This window comes from Cnephaeus nilssonii, assembly GCF_951640355.1.
Source record: "Cnephaeus nilssonii genome assembly, chromosome: 14".
Classification (NCBI taxonomy): domain Eukaryota; kingdom Metazoa; phylum Chordata; class Mammalia; order Chiroptera; family Vespertilionidae; genus Cnephaeus; species Cnephaeus nilssonii.
In genome coordinates this window covers 73,078,253-73,101,092 of record NC_137085.1, presented here as the reverse complement: position 1 = coordinate 73,101,092, position 22,840 = coordinate 73,078,253, and the positions used below count along the sequence as shown (strand labels likewise).

The 22,840-nt window shown below is 40.8% G+C and overlaps 1 protein-coding gene across 6 annotated transcripts in view; it reads left to right on the top strand.

The window, feature by feature from the left end:
• The window catches only part of FANCC (FA complementation group C), a 272,848-nt gene that overhangs the window by 186,122 nt on the left and 63,886 nt on the right, over positions 1–22,840 (top strand). For all 6 annotated transcript variants that reach the window (XM_079789833.1, XM_079789832.1, XM_079789829.1 and 3 more), the window contains one exon: positions 397–461. In XM_079789833.1, the coding sequence (XP_079645959.1) occupies positions 397–461 (65 nt within the window). The remainder of the gene's footprint in view (positions 1–396; positions 462–22,840) is intronic.

Below are 22,840 nucleotides of genomic sequence, written 5' to 3'. Positions count from 1 at the left end.
TTCTAAAAATTGTTAGATTTTTCAATGTTTAACTATTCTGGTCTTTTGGACACTTTATACATGAGTAAAAAATAAAGACTAATTAAGAAAGAAAAATAAAGTAACTCTAACACTGTTTTATTTGTAATGGGTTCGGTTTTAATTCTTAGGTAATTAGTGATCTGTCTGTTGTTCATTTGCTTAAGTAGGAATTCAGAATAACAGGCAGTAAACATAAAATCCAAATTATTAGTAAATAAGTTGGCACTGCCTCTTTTCACTTTGACAAAGTACAAGGAGAGAGCTGGTGGAAGAGGGTAGGGAATCTCAACGGAAATACCACTCACACCAGGAAAACAGAACTGACGTCATCCTGTTTGCAGTGCGAGTTAACCTGCAACTGATTTTGTTTTACAGATGGTTTTATCATTAGTGTCTGAACTCAGAGAGAATCATCTTAATGGATTTAACACTCAGAGGCGGTAGGTGTGGAACTTAACAGCCCTCTTCTCAAGTTTCAAAATGTATGTTTGGTTATGAGAGAAAAAGTTATAATTCTTAGGAAATGCATGTTCATAGTTATAGTTATAGTTATAGTTATAGTTATAGTTATAGTTATAGTTATAGTTATAGTTATATCCATTGTGAAAAGATTATTTTAGTTGAATACATGGAAAATGGGTAAACTTTATCAAACTTTCTCTTTTAATCCCTGTTCTCAACTTTCATAAGGCAATAAATCGTGCAATGTGTCACATGCTCCCATGGAGTAAAAAGCCCTCCATATACAGTAGGGAACACAGAACAAGTGCTCAGCTCCGTGTGTGCATGTCATTTACACACACACACACACACACACACACACACACACACAACCAGGATGTTTACAAGGCAGCAGATACTTGATGTGCACATATGACTTATATGACTATTTTAAGAAACAATATTCTAACATTTAGACTAAACAAATCAAAGAGTCAAATTAAATAGCAGTTAATCACATTATAAAATGTTTCTTCACTATGAGGAAGAATTCAAAGTTGTTTTCACTGGTGAGCATTTTATTTTTAACAAGTCATTCACTAAAAGAATCTAGGGACCAAAGCACATTGTGATTTTTTTTGTAAAGCTATTGCCAGTGAAAGCTCTATCAGGTATGGTGTTTGCTCTCAGACTTAGAAATCCTTTGCATCTAACCCTTAAACTATAAAATTCTTAGGCAAAAACATGAGGAAATCTTTATTACATTGGATTTGGCAGTGATTTTTTGGATATGACATCAAAAGCACAACAGTAAAAAAGCTAGATAAATCAGACTTCATTCAAATTAAGGACTTCTATGAATCATAGGATATTATCAAGAAAGCAAAAAGACAACCAACTGAATGAGTAGCATGGAAATCATGTATCTGAAATCATACACCCAGAATGTATAAAAAATTCCTAAAACTCAATAACAGAAAATTAAATATAAAAAAATGGCCAAGAGACTTGACTAGACATTTCTCCCAGGAATTTGTACAACAGGCCAATAAACACATGAAAAGATGCTCAACATCAGTAATTATTAGGGAAATGCCTATCGAAATCACAATGGGATACCACATCACACCTACTAGGATAGCTGTAATTTAAAAACACAAACAAAAATGAAAACTAACAGATCTTGGTGAAAATACTAGTATAGAGCAGATAGAACCCTTGTGCATTGCAGGTGGGAATGGAAAAAGGAACAGCCACTGTGGAAAACAGTTTGGCAGTTCCTCAAAAAATTAAATACAGCCCGGCCGGCATGGCTTAGTAGTTGAGCATTGACCTATGAACTAGGAGGTCACGGTTCAATTCCCGGTTAGGGCACTTGCCTGGATGCTCAGGTTGCGGGCTCGAATCCCCAGTGTGGGGCATGCAGGAGGCAGCCAATCAGTGATTCTCTTATCATTGATATCTCTCTCTCTCTCTCTCTCTCTCTCTCTCTCTCTCTCTCCCTCCCTCCCTCCCTTCCTCCCTCCCTCCCTCTTTGAAATCAATAAAAATATATACTTTTTTAAAGTTAAACGCAGAATGACCATAAGACCCAACAATTCTACTCCTAGGTACATATTCAAAAGAAATGAAAGCAGGGGCTCAGATATCTGTACACCAAGTTCATAGTAACCCAAGTGCCTATCAACAGATGAACAGAGAAACAGAATGTGGTTTACAAATACATTACAATACTATTCAGCCATAAAAAGGAATAAAAATTGTATATGTGCAAGAACATGGATAGACTTTGAAAACATCATGCTTAGTGAACTAAGCCAGACACAGAAGGACAGATATTGTATGATTCCACTTATATGAGGTACCTAGAATAGGCAAATTCATAGAGACAGAAAGCAGACTATCTGTAATAATAAAAGCGTAATATGCTAATTAGACCAGACGTCCTTCCTTCTAGACAACGCTGTGGCGGCCGGGGGCTGAGGCAGAGGAGGCCGGCCAAGGCCCTTGAATTTCATGCATCGGGCCTCTAGTAGGTTATAAGTGTCTAGAGGGAGTGGAGTGATTGTTTAATGGGTACATAGTTTTTGTGGGGGGTGTAGATTGTGGTGATGGGTACACAGTTTGTGAATGTATTTAATGCCACTGAATGGTTACCACTTACAAATGGTTAAAATAATAACTATTACGTATGCTTTATTGCAATAAAAGAAACTTAAAGAAAAAAAAACAAATGTGATGCCAACTATAAACTCCCTCAAATGATTAAAATGTAAGACACATTAGCATGTGTTAGAAAGGATATGAAATTACCGGATCTTTCATAAACTGTTTGGGAGAATGTACATAATATAAACATTTTTGTAAACAGTGTGGCAGTTTAATATAAAGTTAAACATAAACTTACCATATGACCCACCAATTCCATTTCTGAGTTTTTACTCATGACAAGTGAAAACATAGGTATTCACAAATATTTCTGTATAAATATTCATAGCCGTTTTAGTTGTAATAGTTCAAAACCAAAAACAATCCAAAGGACCATTGACAAGGGAATGGGTAAACAAATAAAAAATTATGTTACCACCATTGAAAAAAATGAAAAAACAAGTCATAAACAGAAAGTATTATGAAATTGCACATCTGATAAAGGGCTCAAACTCAGAATATATAAAGAATCCAGTAATAAGACAAATAACCCAGTTTAAAAATTGGCAAAAGATTGGAATACATGTCACCAAAAAATGTATACAAATGGCTTATTTCAAGAACATGAATACTGGTATATAAATGTTTATAGCAGCATTGTTCATAATAGACAAAAAGTGGAAGCAACCCAAATATCCATCAACTTATGGTTGGATAAACAAAGTATGGTATGTGCATACAATAGAATATTATTCCTAAGAAAAAGGAACAAGCTACTGATTCATGCTGCAGCATGTGTGAACCTCAAAACATGCTTAGTGAAAGAAGTCAGTCATAAAAGAACACACATTGTATGATTCCATTTTTTTATAAAATGTCCAGAATATGCAAATCCTACCTAATAATAGACAAATATGCAAAGTGACCATACCTCCGACACACCCACAAACCACACCCACCATCCAATCAGAGCGAGCATGCAAATTAACCCAAACCAAGATGGCTACAGCCACAGAGAGCAAGGTTTCCTAGGTAACAGAGGAAGCCAAGCTTTCCGCCTGCCCTTGCCAGGCCTAAGCCTCCACTCAAGCTATAAAGTTTCAATTATAGAAGGTAAACAAATTCAAACAAATGGTGGCAGAATGGAGCTTGAGAGAGCAGGCCAGGGTTGCCGCCGGCAACAGGGGAAGCAAAGCTTTCCGCACACCCTGGCCGGGCCCACCCGCTTAAGGCAACAAAGTTTCAATTATAACCCCAAGAGAAATGGCTGCCGGCCTCGGAGGGAGGCCCAGGCTTGGCTCTGCTCCAGGCTACAAAGTTTCAATTGTAGAAGGAAAATAAATTCCAGATACCAGGGCCTCCCCTTGGGTTGCCAGGGGGCGTGGCCAGCCTGCAAACCACCACAGGCCCCTCGCTCAGGCCGCCCCACGCCCCAAGGGAACCCCCACCTGATCCGGAACACCCTTCAGGGCAAACCAGCTGGCCCCCACCCCTGTACCAGGCCTCTATCCTATCTAATAAAAGAGTAATATACAGATTGATCATCACTGCAACACACAATATAGCTGCCCCCATGTGGTCAACGATCCTGCCCCCATGTGGACACAAGATGGCCACCACAAGATGGCCAACAGGAGAGGGCAGTTGGGAGGCACCCAGCCTGCAAGGGAGGGCAGTTGAGAAGGACCAGGCCTGCAAGGGAGGGCAGTTGGAGGTGATCAACCCTGCAGGAGAGGGCAGTTAGAGGTGACCAGGCCGGCAGAGGAGGAAAGTTGGGGGCAAACAGGCTGGCAGCGGAGTGGTTAGGGGGTGATCAGGCTGGCAGGCAGAAGCGGTTAGGGGCAATCAGGAAGGCAGGCAGGCAAGCAGTTGGGAGCCAGCAGTCCTGGATTGTGAGAGGGATGTCCGACTGCCCATTTAGGCCCGATCCTGGTGGGATCGGGCCTAAACGGGCAGTCGGACATCCCTCCAGGAGTCCCAGATTGGAGAGGGTACAGGCTGGGCTGAGGGACAACCCCCCTCCGTGCATGAATTTTGTGCACCGGGCCTCTAGTATATATATATATATATATATATATATATATATATATATATATATATATATATATATATATTTATTAGTTGTTGCCTGTGGCTAGAGGTAAGAACAGGGATTTCCTACAAATGAACACAAAAGATGGAAATGTTCTAAAAGTAGATGATGATGATTGTTGTCCAACTCAATAATTTATTAAAAATCTTCGGATTGTACATTTCAAATATGTGCATTTTGTGGTATATAAAGTATATCTAAAAATATAAGATGAATCCCTAGGGTGCATGGAAAGCACTTACAATCATTTATTTAAATATTAGGTAAGGACTTTAATTTAGTCTTGTGGTGAATGTTGAATAATGGGTCTTTTGAGTAATAAACTTAAAATTTTATTAAAGGGAACTTGAAAAAATCAATAGCAGGCAATTTGTATGTATGCCCTATACCAAATCTCAAAATATGATTTTATTTATTTATTTAACCTCACTCAATGATACGTTTTATTGATTTTTAGAGAGAGAGGAAGAGGGGGGGGGGAGAGAGAGAGAGAGAAACATCGATCAGTTGCCTCCCACACGTACCCCCACCAGGGACTGAACCTGCAACCTAGTTATGTGTCCTGACCAGGAATTGAATCTGCAACCTTTTGGTGTACAGGACAATGCTCCAACCAACTGAGCCACCCAGCCAGGGCAAGTTGATGATTTTTTAAAACTTAGATAAGAATAAACAAAAACAAACTAAAACACACACACACACTGAACAAGTGGAAAAGACCAGCCACAGACTTGGAAGGTATCTGCAACCTATAAAACAGACAAATATAGAAATGACTCCTATAAATGAATTATAAAGAGACAAACACTCCAGTATGGAAATGAACAAGAAATATAACATAAGCAGGTTATTACAAATGAGGCAAACTTCATAAAAATAAACATTTAAAAAATTCTTCAGGAGTGACATCAGCAGGATAGCAATAGGAAGCACCAATCCTTGCTTCCTCCTCTCTCCTCCTCCCCCGCCCCCCCACTCCCCCAGTGACACTGACTTAACAATAGTATATGGGCCAAAGGGCCTTTAGGAGAACTCCAGAAACTAATTAGAAGTCATAATATCCCAGGCAGGCTCAAAGTCAAGAATAGCCATATTGAAACAGGAAAGAAACCCATTTCATATAAACTACAACAGCCCTTCCCCTAAGCCAGCCCAGCTTGGTGTGATTGGGAGGAAAAGTCCAGCTTGTAGCTTCTCCCTTGTAAGGGAAAGAGAAGACTAGAGTGTGTCCAATGTTCTGGCTTTTGTGGGGCTGCCTGAGGGACTAGTATTTGTCTTGCTGGACACTGATCACTGACAGGGCACCACCATACTTTCACTGCTCGGGGACAGTGGAGAGTTAGAGCTGAGCTGCTCTTTGCAGCGCCAGAGAACTGGAGTGCTATAGACAGGAGGTTGGCTCAGGTCAGCATGTATAGGGGGAAGCACCTAACTCTGGTAAAGATAAATACATAAGCAAATACAAAATCCTATAATACCGTAATATTGGTTCATAAATTACTTTTAATTCTGTAATAAAATTTAAGTGATAAAAGTATAAAAAAGAACCATAACTGTAAAACTATGTTAATGGACACAAAATATAAAGACATATAACTTATGATATCAATAACACAAAACATGGGAGGAGATGTAAAGAATAAAATTTTTTTGTATGCAACTTAAATTGTTATCAGTTTAAAATAGATTGTTATAACCACGAGATATATTACCTAATCCCATGATAAAATAAAACAAATAAAAAAACTATAGAAGTTGCACAGAGGAAAATGAAAAGAATCAAAGTATATCACTATTTAAAAAAAAAAAATCAGTGAAACACAAAGGAAGTCAGCTAGAGAGAAAAAGAGGATCAAAATAACTACCAGACATACAGAAAACAATGAAATGGCAATAGTAAATCCTTCTCTATCAGTAAGTACTTGAATGTAAATGGATTAATTTCTCCAATCAAAAGGCATAGCATAGCTGAATGGATTCTAAAAAACAAGGCTCAACCATCTGCTGTCAATAAGACTCATTTTAGATGTCAGGATATACATAAGCTGAAAGTAAAAGGATGAAAAAATATATTCCATGCAAATGGTAAGCACAAGAGAGCAGGTATGACCATACTTATTAGACAAAAATAGTTTATATAAAAACTATTACAAGAGACAAAGAAGAGCATTATATAATGACAAATGATCAACTTACCAGGAAGATATAACAACTATAATATATATGCACTAACAGCAGAACACCAAAATATATGAAATATACATTGATAGGGTTGAAGGGAAAAATAAGTAACACAATAATCATAGGCGATTTCAGTACCCACTTTAAATAATATATGGATCAAGTGTACCAAATATGAATAAGAATACAGAGGATTTGAAAAACATTATAGATCATTTAGACCTTGTAGATATACACAGAACACTCTACCCAATAATAGCAGGATACATATTCCTCTCAAGCACACACGTAGAATGCTCTCCAGGATGGATCACTTGTTAGGCCACAAAACAAGTTCTAACAAATTTAAGATTGGAATCATGCCAAGTATCTTTTTCAACCACGATAGTATGAACTAAAAATCACTAATAGGAGAAAAATGGGAAAATTCACATATACGTGCAAATTAAACAGCACATTCTTGAACAATCAGTGGGTCTAAGAAGAATCACAAGGGATATTGGAAAATATCTTGAGACAAATGAAAACAATAAAACATTATACCAAAAATGATAGGGTTCAGGAAACAGTACTAAGTGGAAAATATATAGTAGTAAATGCCTTCATTAAAAAAGAAGGAAGATCTCAAATAAACAGCCTAAATTTATACCTCAAGAAACTAGGAAAATAAGAACAAACGAAATCCAAAGGTAGCAGAAGGAATAAAATAATAAAGACTAGAGCAGACATAAACTAAATAAAGAATAGGAAAACAATAGAAAAAAAATCAAAGATGGATATTGATGCAAAAAACAAAACAAAACAAAAAAATCTCAATGAAATACTAGCAAACCAAACTCAACAATGCATTAAAACAGATTAGGTACAATGACCAAGTGGGGTTTATTCTTAGCATGCAAGGATGGTTCAACATACAAAAATCAATCAATATAATACACCATATTAACAGGATGATGGACAATACCATATAATTTCAATTGGTACAGAAAAACAATTTGATAAAATTCAATACCCTTTCATGATAAGAACATTCAGCAAACTAGGAATACAAGGAAATTACCTCAACATAATAAAGAACATATGTGAAGAGCCCACAGCTAACATCATACTCAATGGTGAAAGACTGAAAGCTTTCCTTCTAAAATCGGGAACAATGCAAGGATACCCTCTCTCACCACTTTTCAACATAGTACTGGACATCTTAGCCAGAGCAATTAGACAAGACAGAAATGCATCTAAATTTAGAAGAAAGACATAAAACTTCCTGTGTTTGTAGATGACAAGATCTTATATGTAGAAAACCCTAAAGATTCTACAGAAAACTATTAAAACTAGTAAATAAATTCAGCAAAGTTGCAGTATACAAAAAAAAACACATTCAAATATCAGTTATGTTTCTATGCACTAACAATGAGCAATTCAAAAAGAAATATTTAAAATAAATCCCATTTACAATTGCCTCAAAACAGATCAAATATTGAGGAATAAACTTAGTCAAGGAGATATACACTGCAAACTATAATACATTGGTGAAAGAAATTAAATTAAGACCCAGAGGGTGGGTAGGGGTTGGGAGGAGGGGAGATAGGGGTAGGAGGAATTGGAGATATCTGTAATACTATCAACAACAAGAAATGCATTTAAAAAGAAAAAAAAATTTAAATGACACAAATAGATAAAAAGTTATCCTATGTTCATGGACTGGAAGACTTAATATTTATACTACCCAAAGCAGTCCATACTATCCAAAAATAAATCTTAAAGAGACTCAGTTATTTTTCTTTTGCAGAAGTAGGAAAAAACATCCTAAAATTCATGTAGAACCTCAAAGCACCTACATAGCCAAAACAATATTGAAAAACAAAGCTTAAGGTCTCACACTTCCTGATTTAAAAACATTACAAAGCTACAGTCATCAGGAGAACCAAGATGGCGGCATAGGTAAACACCTGTACTTGCTGCCTCTCACAAGCACATCAAAATTACAACTAAAAGACAGAACAACTATCCAGAACCGCAGGAAAGCTGGCTGAGTGGAAGTTCTACAACTAGAGGTAAAGAAGAAAGCGCATTGTGACTGGTAGGAGGTGCAGAGGCGCAGAACAGGATGGCACCCAGGTGTGTTACTTTTTTAATCGGGCGGGAAATACAAGCTCCCACTTGCTCTGAGACTCTGGGGGACCCAGACACATATGGGGAGAAACTGGACTGTCTGGTATTGGGGCAGGAATGGGAGGGCGGCTTTCTTTCAGACGGAGGTGTTCGCAGCAGTCATTGTTCCTGCGCTGGGACCTCTCTAGTGCAGGACTGACTGGCAGCCATTGCTCTTGCTCCGCCCTGGTAATTCCCTGAGGCCATGTCCCACCCAATTTACAACCCCACCCAAGCTGTGTGCAGCGGCTTTTGCCTAAAATGGCCTGTCCTTTCTCAGCCTAAAACCTGTCAAACAGGCAGCAGCTGGGTCAAGGAGCCCCAAAGCTATCAAAAAAAGACCCAAGGCCGGCAGCAACAGCCTGCCTTGCTTCACAGCTGGGCCTTATCTGGGCACTTCCAAACCCAATACAAAGAGGAGGAATCTGCAGATCTCTCTGTAGCACCTGCTAGGTGGCCCCAGGCAGTGGCTGACTTTGCACCTCCTTGGAGATCCAAGAGCCATTGTACCCAGTGGTCAGTGTGAGACCATACCAGATTACAACTCTTCACATCCATAAGTGTCACACTCAAGGGGCAGACTCAGTGAGCACCAAAGCCCCACTGAAGCAAGTCCTGCCCCATAAGGGTGTCTCCTGCACAGCAGGTCTTCCATTGTAGACACAGCTGGTCCTCACAGCCAATTGGCCTGGAGGTCAATTCCTCCCAGTGATACCAATAGCAATCAAGGCTTAACTACAACAAGACTACACACAGCCCACAAAGGGGTGCACCAAGAGTGTCCACCTCAGGTGACTGGGGCGGCTGAGCCACTGGGTCCTATAGGACACCTACCACACAAGGCCACTCTATCAACTCAAGAAGACTTAGCAGCTCTACCCAATACATAGAAACAAACACAGAGAAGTAGCCAAACTGCAGAGACAAAGAAAGATGCCACAAATGAAAGAAATGGATGAAAGCAAAATAATGGATATAGAGTTCAAAACCACAGTTACAAGGTTACTCAAGAATCTTCTAGAAACCTCCGAGGAACTTAGTGAAACCTTCAAGGATCTTAGTGAGAATGCCAAAAAATAAAAATAAAATAAAAAAATGGGAAAGGACCAGTCAGAAATTCGGCATGCACTGACTGAAATAAAGAATAATATACAGAGATTCAACAGTAGACTAGAGGATCCCGAGAATCAAGTCAAAAATTTGAAATACGAGAAAGCAAAAAACACCCAACCGGAAGACCAAAAAGAAAAAAGGATCCAAAAATATGAAGATAGTGTAAGGAGCCTCTGGGACAACTTCAAGTGTACCAGCATCCGAATTATGGGGATGCCAGAAGAAGAGAGAGAGCAAGATATTGAAAGCCTATTTGAAGAAATAATGACAGAAAACTTCCCCTACCTGGTGAAAGAAAAAGACTTACAAGTCCAGGAAGCACAGAGAACCCCAAACAAGAGGAATCCAAAGAGGACCGCACCAAGACACATCATAACTAAAATGCCAAGGGCAAAAGACAAAGAATCTTAAAAGCAGCAAGAGAAAAACAGCTACAAGGGAGTACCCATATGACTGTCAGCTGATTTCTCAACAGAAACTATGCAGGCCAGAAAGGAGTGGCAAGAAATATTCAAAGTGATGAATAGCAAGAACCTACAACCAAGATTACTCTACCCAGCAAAGCTATCATTTAGAATTGAATGCCAGACAAAGAGCTTCACAGACAAGAAAAAGCTAAAGGAGTTCATCACCACCAAACCAGGATTACATGAAATGCTGAAGGGTATTCTTTAAGAAGAGGAAGAAGAAGAAAAAGGTAAAGATATAAAATTATGAACAACAAAGTGACAACAAATACTTATCTATCAACAAGTGAATCTAAAAATCAAATGAATAAAAATCTGATGAACAGAATAAAATGGTGAATGGAATAGAATCAGGGGCATGGAAAGGGAGCAGACTGACAATTCTCGGGGGTAAGGGGGTGTTGGGGGTGCGGGAAGAGATTGGACAAAGATCTTACACCTTTGGACGAGGACATGGAGGGGGAAGGCGAGGGCCTGGGGTAGGTTGGGAACCAGGTGGAGGGGATCTGTGGGGGAATAAAAGAGGAACATCTGTAATAATCCTATATAATAAGAGAGGAATATGCTAATTATCTATTATGCCTTGAGGTGTAACGACCAGGTCACAAATCTGCAGGAGGGTAGGGCAGCGAACTACAAGCAGGCGGCGAAAAGCTACAGGATGGGAGCTGCAGGAGGGCAGGGCAGCGGGCGGAGAGCTCCATGAGGCCGGGGCAGTGAACTACAAGCAGCGGAGAGCTACCAGCAGTGGTGGGGGCTGGGGTGGCCAGCTGAGGCAAGAGGCAGCAAGCTACTCAAGCATGGATTCATGCGCAGGGCTACTAGTCTGAATAATAAAGATTTTAAAAAACGCATTAAACTATAAAAAAAAAACCAACTACAGTCATCAAAAGTTTGGTACTGACATAGATACATAGAAAGAATAGCAATGAAGTTGCAAAAATATATCCATAATATGTCCTTATATGAAAATTTAAAACACTCAAAACAATACATACTTATAAAGTGAAAGTCTTGAAGCTACTAGTAGACCAAAGGATCCGCTTCTGGGGAATACTAACTCCTGGGAAGTGGAAGAAGAAATGGGATGGGAGCAGGCTGTTTCAGCTGTAAATGAAACATTTTATTTCTTTAAAATATCAAACATATTAATAAAATGTTACTGCAAATCTGAGCAATGGGTACATATAAGGTGGGGCAGAAGTAGGTTTACATTTGTTCATATTGAAAATAATACAATAATTAATAATAATACAAGAATAAACTTTTGCATACTCACAACTGCAAACCTACTGTTGCCCCAGTAGTTCTCTGTGCATCATCAATATTTTAGAATTAAACTTTTAAAAAGTACAATGTAGTATTGCCTAGAAAAATATTGAAAATGAAAAGGTAATATTCATTTTCTGGTTTTTGGACAGAAGACAGTAGTTCAGAAAAGCGTCCAACTTTCACTGACCATAATCAGGAGATCCTGATGGAAGATAGTAGCTGAAATGCTCTTTATGCTGAAAAACTTCCATTTGTGCCAGATTGGGCCATTTTGGGGGACAAATTCATTCCTAAATTCATCACTGTTTCTTCATGAAGGATGTTTATTTTTCAAAAACAATATGGACAGATTCCATGGTTCAGAGCACACAGTACTGAAGAGTGCCCATGTTGGCCCCCCACTGACAGTAGCAGCAAGGATAAAGTGGCAGTTAACTTGGTGAATAGCTGAAGACATTCTTGGTCAAACCAAAACTGTGATGTAGTTAGTAAAATTCTTAACAAATTTACCAAGAATATGAGATGTCTGTGCTAGTAGAACATTCTCTGCACACTGACACATCTGATACATTCCTAATTTGCTATACATGATGTTTACTATGGAGTCCTTTGCTTTTTTAGAAATAATTTTAGAATTCAACAAGATAAATTTCTTGCAGGGTTTTTGTGTGTGTATTTTTTTATGTATTCAGCCCACACATGGTTTTAAGGGAAATTCAATCTCTTGGATTAGGTTCAATTATTCTTATCAAAAGATTGAATTTAAAAAGCAATTTGATACCCAACATTCGTTTGATTCTCTTTATGAGCTTTTAAAGTCCTATTTTTTATTCATTTTTATTTTTTATTTAATTTTATTGTTTAAGGTATTACAACTAGTAGTACATATGTCTCCCCCCCCCCCCAACCACTGGCCTCCCCTACCCTCCAGCACTGCCCTTGTTCCCCCGCCCCCAGTGTCTTGCGTCTGTTGGTTGTGCTTATATGCATGCATACAAGTCCTTCAGTTGATTTTTTACGCACCCCTCCCCCCCACAACCCTTCCCTATCTTCCCGCTGTAGTTTGACAGTCTGTTCGATGCTTCTTTGCCTCTGTCTATTTTTGTTCAACAGTTTGTAATGTTCTTTATTATCCATAAACTAGTGGCCCGGTGCATGAAATTTGTGCACGGAGGGGGCGGTTCCCTCAGCCCAGCCTGCACCCTCTCCAATCGGACATCCCTCTCTCAATCTGGGACTGCTGGCTCCTAACCACTCACCTGCCTGCCTGCCTGCCTGATTGCCCCTAACTGCCTCTGCCTTCCAGATCACCCCTAAATGCCCTCCTCTGCCGGCCTGATCTCGCCCCCAACTGCCCTCCCCTGCCAGCCTGGTTGTCCGCAACTGCCCTCCCCTGCCGGCCTGATCTTGCCCCCAATGGCCCTCCCCTGCCGGCCTGATCTTGCCCCCAACTGCCCTCTGCTGGCCAATTTGGTTCTAATTGGTCAGTTTCTATGCCAGTCGGTGTCAAAAGCTCCACCTCCTAGGCAGCTGTTGGCTCCTCACAGTTGACTCAGATTTGGTTCTAATTGGTCAGTTTCTATGCCAGTCAGCATCAAAAGCTCCACCTCCTAGGCAGCCATTGGCTTCTCACAGTTGACCCAGATTTGGTTTTGATTGGTCAATTTCTATGCCAGTCAGCCTCAAAAGCTCTGTCTCCTAGGCAGCCACTGCCTCCTCACAGTTGACCCAGATTTGGTTCTGATTGGCCAGTTCCTATGCCAGTCAGCATCTCTGGGCCTATCAATAAGGCCTGATCAGAAAGGCAGGGCTGATCAGCAGCCCCGGTGGAGGCCTGGAGAGAAATGGACGCGGGGCTTGCTGGCCAGGTTCGGAGGGAAAGAGAGAGGCAAGTGCTGGTCAAAAGCTGCCACAGATGCTACAGATCAGCCCCTGCTTCTCTCTTCAGGTCTCTTTCCGGGCCTGATTCGCAGCCCCCTCAGCAGTCACTGCTGGGTCACCAGACCTGCAGCTGCAGTAGTCAGGGTTGGGTCCCCATGGCAACCCAGCACTGACCGCAGGACTGACTTCCAGATTGGTGTTCTGATTGGCCAGTTTCTATGTCAGTCAGCGTCTCTGGGCCTATCAGCGGGGCCTGATCAGCAGCCCCAGTGGAGGCCTGGAGTGGACGCAGGGCTGCTGGCCAGGCTCTGAGGGAAAGAGAGAGGCAAGTGCTGGTCAAAAGCTGCCTCAGACACTACAAATCAGCCCCTGCTTCTCTCTTCAGGTCTCTTTCCAGGCCTGATTCGCAGCCCCCTCAGCAGTCACTGCTGGGTCACCAGACCTGCAGCTGCAGTAGTCAGCCACTGGGTCGCCATGGCAACCCAGCGCTGACTTCTGGAGGGTCAGCCTTTGGTCATGATCGGTTGTTACACCCTGGCTTTTTATTATAGAGATGAGTGAGATCATCTGGTATTTATCTTTCACTGACTGGCTTATTTCACTTAGCATAATGCTCTCCAGATCCATCCATGCTGTTGCATATGGTAAGAATTCCTTCTTTTTTACAGCAGCATAGTGTTCCATTGTGTAGATGTACCACAGTTTTCTAATCCACTCATCTGCTGATGGGCATTTAGGTTGTTTCCAAATCTTAGCTATTGTAAATTGTGCTGCTATGAACATAGGGGTACATATATCCTTTCTGACTGGTGTTTCTGTTTTCTTGGGATATATTCCTAGAAGTGGTATTACTGGGTCAAATGGCAGTTCCATTTTTAATTTTTTGAGGAAACACCATACTGTTTTCCACAGTGGCTGCACCAGTCTGCATTCCCACCAGCAGTGAAGAAGGGTTCCTTTTTCTCCGCATCCTCTCCAGCACTTCTCATTTGTTGATTTGTTGATGATAGCCATTCTGACAGGTACCTCATTGTTGTTTTGATTTTCATCTCTTGGATGATTAGTGACTTTGAGCATGTTTTCATGTGTCTCTTGCCTTTCTGGATGTCCTCTTTCAAAAAGTGTCTATTTAGGTCCTTTGCCCATTTTTTGATTGGATTGTTTATCTTCCATTTGTTAAGTTGTATGAGTTCCCTGTAAATGTTGGAGATTAAACCCTTATTGGAGATAACATTGGCAAATGTGTTCTCCCATGCATTGGGCTTTCTTGTTGTTTTGTTGATGGTTTCTTTTGCTGTGCAGAAGCTTTTTATTTTGATGTAGTCTTTTTTGTTTATTTTCTCTTTAGTTTCCATTGCCCTAAGAGCTGTATCAGTAAAGATATTGGTACGACAAATGTCTGCTATTTTGTTGCCTATGGCTTCTTTTAAGATTTTTATGGTTTCCCATCTTATGTTTAAGTCCTTTATCCATTTTGAGTTTATTTTTGTGTATGGTGTAAGTTAGTGGTCTAGTTTCATTTTTTTGCATGTATCTGTCCAGTTTTCCCAACACCATTTATTGAAGAGACTGTCTTCTCTCCATTGTATGCTCTTGCCTCCTTTGTCAAATATTAATTGAGCATACTGGCTTGTGTCGATTCTGGGTTCTCTGTTTTGTTCCATTGATCTATATGTCTGTTCTTGTGCCAGTGCCAGGCTGTTTTGAGAACAGTGGCTTTGTAGTATAGCTTGATATCTGGTACTGTGATCCCTCCAACATTGTTCTTCTTTCTCAAGATTGCTGCAGCTATTCGGGGTCTTTTTTTAAATTCCAGATGAATTTTTGGAGGATTTGTTCTAGGTCTTTGAAGTATGCCATTGGTATTTTAATGGGGAGTGCATTGAATTTATAAATTGCTTTGAGTAGTATGGACATTTTCATACACCATGACCAAGTGGGATTTATTCCGGAGATGCATGGATGGTACAACATCTGCAAATCAATAAATGTGATACACCACATAAACAAACTGAGAGATAAAAACCATATAACCATATCCATTGATACAGGAAAAGCATTTGACAAAATCCAACACCCTTTCTTGATAAAAACTCTCAGCAAAGTGGGAATAGAAGGATCATACCTCAACATAATAAAAGCCATATATGACAAACCCACAGCCAACATCATACTCAATGGGAAAAAACTAAAACCATTTCCCCTAAGAACAGGAACAAGACAGGGATGCCCACTCTCACCACTCCTGTTCGACATAGTACTGGAAGCACTAGCCATTGCAATAAGACAAGAAGAAGAAATAAAAGGCATTCAAATTGGAAAAGAAGAAGTAAAACTGCCCTTATTCGCAGATGACATGATATTGTACATATAAAACCCCAAAGACTCCATCAAAAAACTACTAGACTTAATAAATGAATTCGGCAATGTAGCCGGATACAAAATTAACACCCAGAAGTCTATGGCTTTTCTATACGCCAATAATGAACTCACAGAAAGAGAAATTTAAAAAGCAATCCCATTTACCATTGCAACAAAAAAATTAAGATACCTAGGAATAAACTTAACCAAGGAGACAAAGGACCTGTACTCAGAAAATTTCAGGACGCTAAAAGAAGAGACAAAGGAAGACATGAACAAATGGAAGAATATACCATGTTCATGGATTGGTAGAATCAACATCATTAAAATGTCCATACTAAATTGCTATTTTTAAGACATAAAGCCAGGAAGCTCTGTTCTCCATCCTCCTTCCATAAAAGAACCTGGATCTGTAAAAGCTTGTGCAAGACTCAGAAATCTGTAAGTCCACAATTTTCTAGTGAATTATAAATTCAATCAGTGTATGCTCATGTCTCCCATAAAAAACTGATTTTATGAAATCAGGTAGTAGAATGGCATCATGATAACGTTTGAAAGAGCTGTTAAACATACTGGAGCCATTATAGTTGTTGCTGTTATAGTTATAACTAGAGGCCCAGTGCATGAAAATTCATGCACTGAAGGGGGCGTCCCTCAGCCTGGCCTTCCCCCTCTCACAGTCTGGGAGCCCTCAGGGGCAGGAGATGACCTGGCGATCGGGAAGGCGACGCGCCATCACACCTCTGCTGCTGCCACTGCCAGCAGCGCAAGCCTCGGCCGGCCCTGGTTACCTGAGCCTCGGCCGGCCCTGGGTGGCTGGGCAGCCGCCATCCGAGGCTTGCCTGTGCCTCGGGCCAGCCCTGGGCGGCTGGGCAGCCAACATCTGAGGCTTGCCTGCGCCTTGGGCTGGCCCTGGGTGGCTGGGGGGTGCTGAGGGGACTGGGCGACTCCAGAGGCAGGTGCGCAGCAAGGCCCTGGTGGGGCTGAGGGGACTGGATGCCGTCATCTTTGAGGGTGTGACAGTCAATTAGCATATTCCTGCCTTATTGGCTGTGGGCACCACCATATTTGAGGGCGGGGCAGTCAATTAGCATATTCCCTCCTTATTGGCTGTGGTCGCCACCATCTTTGAGGGCAGGGCAGTCAATTAGCATATTCCCTCCTTATTGGCTGTGAGCGCCACCATCTTTGCGATGGCGTGAGGATCAATTAGCATATTCCCTCTATTAGGATAATAATTAAAATATGTATCAATGATATATAAATCTCTTCTACTATATACCTGAAGTTATCTGTACTTTTAAAAATATATATATCTTTATTGATTTCAGAGGGGAAGGGAGAGGGAGAGAGAAACATCACTGATGAGAGAGAATCATTGATCGGCTGCCTTCTGCAAGCCCCCTACTGGGGATCCAGCCACAACCTAGGCATGTGCCCTTGACCAGAATCGAACCCGGAACCCTTCAGTCCGCAGGCCGACGCTCTATTCACGAAGCCAAACCAGCCAGGGCTTATCTGTACATTTTTAAGGTTTAAAAATAAAAAATGTTAAGTCAGTATACAGCATAGGTCAAACTACTTCTGGTACACTTGACTCTCCAGATATTTCCACTATTTATGACACTTGAATTTCATCATTACTTTCTTTCCACAAGTATGACCATAAATGTTCAAGCAGCCAAGAGGCCCCCAAACTTAAACTCCATATAAACAAGGCTACAGTATTTTTCTTTTTCTTTTTTAATAGAGGGCATTCATACATTTTTTTCACTTTTCGCCACTCAAATGTTTTTTTGTGTGTTGTTTTTTTTTAGTAGTAGTAGTATTGATTTTTATTGATTTTTATTTATTTATTTTTTATTTTTTTCTTTATTGATTAAGGTGTCACATATTTGTCCTCATCCCCCCATTCCCATCCCACACCCCTCCCCACAGATGCCCCAACCCCCTGTTGAACTTAACCATTGGTTAGGCTCATATGCATGCACACAAGTCCTTTGGTTGATCTCTCCCCCCTCCCCCCACCCTCCCCTATCCTCCCTCTGAGGCCCGATAGTCCGATCAATGCCTTCTTGTTTCTGGTTCTGTTCTTGTTCATCAGTCTATGTTGTTCATCATTTCCCCTAGATGAGCGAGATCATGTGTCCCTAGAGATATACTTATAAGAACTGAATGTGAGACGAGCAATAATAGTTATGCTGACAGGCAAATGAATCAGTCTGTAGTGAGTTTCTTTCTGGACCAACAGTTCTTTTGAGACCCAATTTCAATGTCCACCAGTTCCTTATGTGTACATGTCGGCACTGACCCCTCAGCTCTGGATGGTGGACAAATGGTGGTAATGCAGGTCCGATTCCCTTTGGTTTGGTCTCGGCCGGACCCAGGGGCACGGCTTCACCCGGACCCAGGGGCACGTGGCCTCACCCGGACCCAGGGGGTGCGTGGCCTCACCTGGACCCAGGTGCGCGCGGCTTCACCCGGATCCGGGACCCAGCCTCACCCGGATCCAGGGGCACACGGCCTCACCCGGACCCGGGATCCAGCTTCATCCGGACCCAGGGGCGCGTCGCCACTCAAATGTTTAAAGTTCATTTCAAAAGATTCAAAAGCCTGATAGAAAATGTAGAAATTAAGCTTATAACTTTGATACATAAATTGTCAGAGGAACAAAAAAACAACAACAAACAAACAGGAAAATCTGTTTAGTTTCTTTTTGCATTATTTTTAAAGCCCTGATATATAGTCTTGTCATAGCATTTTAAATAGAATTTCACTTACCACCAATAAAATCAACAACTCAGTGACAGAATGTTTAAACTCTCTCTTGTTCTTTGCTACACACCGTCCAGAAGGAGCGGCATCTTGGCCTCTCTGAACATCGTCAGTGTATCATGTGGTTCGATGTTTTGGCAGCTCCAGTTCAATCACGTGGGAAGGGTGTTTCCAGCTGTCTATGGTTGCCGTTGAGCCTTCTGCAGTCGAATTCTTGTGCAGATATCATTTGGAAGTGCTGCTCTTGCTGTCAATCAAGACCTAATGCTCAGTGTAATCCAGTCTAGAAAGCACCACATGGCTCCTATGGAGTTGGATCTCTGTGTTGCAGACCAAAAGGAGCATGAGGGCCATGAGCACATGGGAGCCAATCAGATTACCAGTTGGCCTACCTGCATTTTGGTAGAACCAAGAATTACCTAAGTTTAGTGCATAAGACTTTAGACTTTTTTCAGGAAAATTATCTTGGACCTGTTTCACCCAAATTGTGAGATACAGTCAGCAGCCCATGAGCTTCAGTGCTTGATAAATGTCCTTGTTGCCAAGGTCATCTTTTCCACCCACCCAGTCACCAGTGATAGTTGCTGATGCTCCACCTTTCCTTTAAGATAATGAGAGAGAAGTTGCACTTGTTAGTAGTCATTTAGAGAGGAAGACTGATAAATCAAGGCGGAAGGACAAGACCACTACACTCTTTCTGCTTCTTTATTTCAGAGTTCTGGATTTGTTATGAGCACACTAACTCTCAGGCATAGTTTTCAACTTCTCAAACACTCATCTCTCACACACATATACAACAACAATAACAACTTACCCCGTCTCCTAGCCCACCCAGTAAACTCATATTCTAAAAATGTAAGGTATTTACAACTCAAGTTCAATATGTCTTTTTGTCACAATTTAGATGATGGACTCAAAAACATTCATTTAGGTCGAAAAACTACTTTGATAGTGAGTTAGAAAAAGATGTTAGAGCACTGTGGAAGGTAAATGTTGAAGAGACTCAGTTATTTAGATAAGTGGTAAAGAACAAGAAGTGGATTTTAGAGAAGGTGAATATTTGAGGAGAAAAGACAAACTGTTTACACATAAAAAATTATCATTGTGTAGTTTGAAAAAAAATCTGAGATTTTTACTGTTGATTATCAAGAAAATAATATAGCTAAACTAGCAATTTATAGGAATTCATTAATAAAATGTAATTCTATCATGTTTCCTTAAAATACAGGTTGTCCCCAAAAATGTATACTCACTTTAACAACTGATAGCTCAATTTTGAAATGTATTATATACATTTATTCTAAAATGAAATGAATTTTAATAAACACTGCCTTTATAATTATTCAAAGTGTGTGTATACATTTTTGGGGACACCCTATATTCAGATTATTACTAGAGATTAAAATCTGGTTCTGGGATTGCTACTGAAGTAGTGTAGAGCAGCACTTTTCAAACTTGAGTGTGTATAGAAATACCCAGGGGAAATGGCCTCACCCCCAGGGATGCTGACGTGCTGATTCAAAGGAACATACTTTGAGACTTTGAGTAGTTCTGATATAGAAAACTTGGACAGATCCTGAAGACTAAAGTGCATGACCTATGAGGAATGGCAGCTCTCATAATCTAATCAGGAGAGAATAAGATGAAAATGTAAGAAACTAAGCCAAGTGCTGGAAGCACACACATGAATGTCCTAGCATTCACTTTATACTCCTAACTCCTAAAAATGACGGGAAATTTGAACAAATATATAATACTGTAAAATGGGCTTGGAGTGTGTGCTTTTGATGATCCACAGATTATGAGAAAGATTTATAATGGATGATGGGATATATTTGAAGGAAAATATCACAACCCAAAAAGCTTGCAAGAGAGGACCTACTGCAAAAGATAGAAATCACTTTGGGGGTGGACTCGAGGAGTGGGAGGATACCTAGCAGCCCACAAGATAACCTGTGGAGCTACAGTAGCAGCAGCCAGCTGGCAAGGTCCTCATACACTCCTCCTTCGTCCCGCCCCCGGAGAGAAACAATAGAGGTGTCCTGTTTCCAGCAAAAAGAAGGAGGACATTTTAGTGGAGAAGCAAGCAACAAATGACTATCCCAGGAGCTGAAGCATGGAACAGACTGCTGAATCTCAGAGGGAAGTCTTGGATGCGGGACTAGATTAGGGAGAGATTAACCGGGGAATTTATCTGCATATAAGATGGAGTAGGAAGTTCCAAGAATCTACCTCTTCACCTTGACAAAAATTTTACTGAGAGAATCTGTCTATATATATATACAAGGCTAAGTGTCTGTCCGACCGGTAGCTATGACGTGCACTGACCACCAGGGGCAGGCGCTCAACACAGGAACTGCCATGACGCGCACAGGCCATTTAAAAATAAACGGCACCACGGATCTGGCACCAACAAACCAACACTCGGTTTCCCCCAAGTGTGACACAGGCCCCGCCATTACCCCTGAGCGACACCCCACCAAATCATAGCCAACACTGCCAAGATCCCATGGTGCAAAATGCAGCCCACAGCCCAGCCCAGAAACAGTCACTGTGGGTGTCAGGTAATGACATCACATAGCAACGCCCGGCTTTCTCTCCCTAGCAGCTAGCCTCCTTGGAGTTTCTTCAGCCCAGGAACATGACTTGCTTTATAGCCAGGTGCAAACATTTTACACTTTAACCAAATGTTTGTGAAGTGTTTTCCCATGCCTCATCTCATTTGATCCTCACAGAAGTTCTGGAGTAGGTAGATTGGGGACTCAGTAGAATTCTATTTTCTTTTCATTAGCTGGAAAATGGAGATTTAGAAAGTTTAGAAACTTGACCCGACTAAAAAGAAGTAAGAAATGGTGGAACTTAAAAATGACTTAATGTTTTCTCACTGCTGCAGTTAAATATTTTACCCTTTGTTCTCCCTGCATGATCTACAATAATAATCTGCTTTATGTTGATATTTACTGCTGTGTTGCTAACAATTACCTGAAAGAGAAGTTGGGGTGCTTCACTGGGCTGGAAAAAGTTTAGCTACATCAGAAAGCAGGTCTAATTAAGCAAGTTTAATCTATTTATATCAGAGGCCCGATGCACGAAATTCGTGTAAAGGCCTTGGCCCCGGCCCCCACCGCCATGGCCTGGGGCCTCTGCTGCGAGCCTCTGCCACCTCTGCCTCAGCCCCCGCCCGCTGCAGCTTTGTCTGGAAGGAAAGACGTCCAGTCTAATTAGCATATTATGCTTTTATTATTTATATATATAAAAGCCTAAGCGACGTTATGGTGGAACAACCAGAACAACCAGAATGACCGGTCGCTATGATGCACACTGAGCAGGCAGGCAGGCAAGTGGAAAGGAGCGAGCAGGCAGGCAGGTGAGCGGACTGCCGGTTTAGGCCCAAGGGGTCATGGATTGTGAGAGGGTGCAGGCCAGGCTGAGGGACCTTCCCCTGCACAAATTTTGTGCACTGGGCCTCTAGTTATAGATAAAAGGCTAAGTTGACTTGTGCATGCATGACACTTAAAGCTCTCGCTGGTGCCAATCGTAGGCATGTATTTCGATCTGTCATCGTCGATTGTGAATTTGGTTGACACTTCTATTATAGCGAAAGGGTGAATAGCGATATTAAAATATTTCTTCTAATTAATTTCCTTTCAGTGTGCACGAATCCATGCACCAGGCCACTAGTGTAATATAAAAAAGTAGAAACCAATAAAAATAAAGAAAAAGATTATTTAAAGAAAAGAAACTCAAATAAATTAATATTGATGTCTCCATGAAAATAAAGGTAGTGTATTCATTAAACAAGAACAGGGTGCTATTTTTTAAAAAAAAGGAGCATCCATAGGATAAAAAAGGTTTTTGGAAATTAATTAAGAGTGGTGATGAAAAACATAATAAAAGGACTGGAAAATAAAGTTGAACAATTCTTTCTAAATCTTGA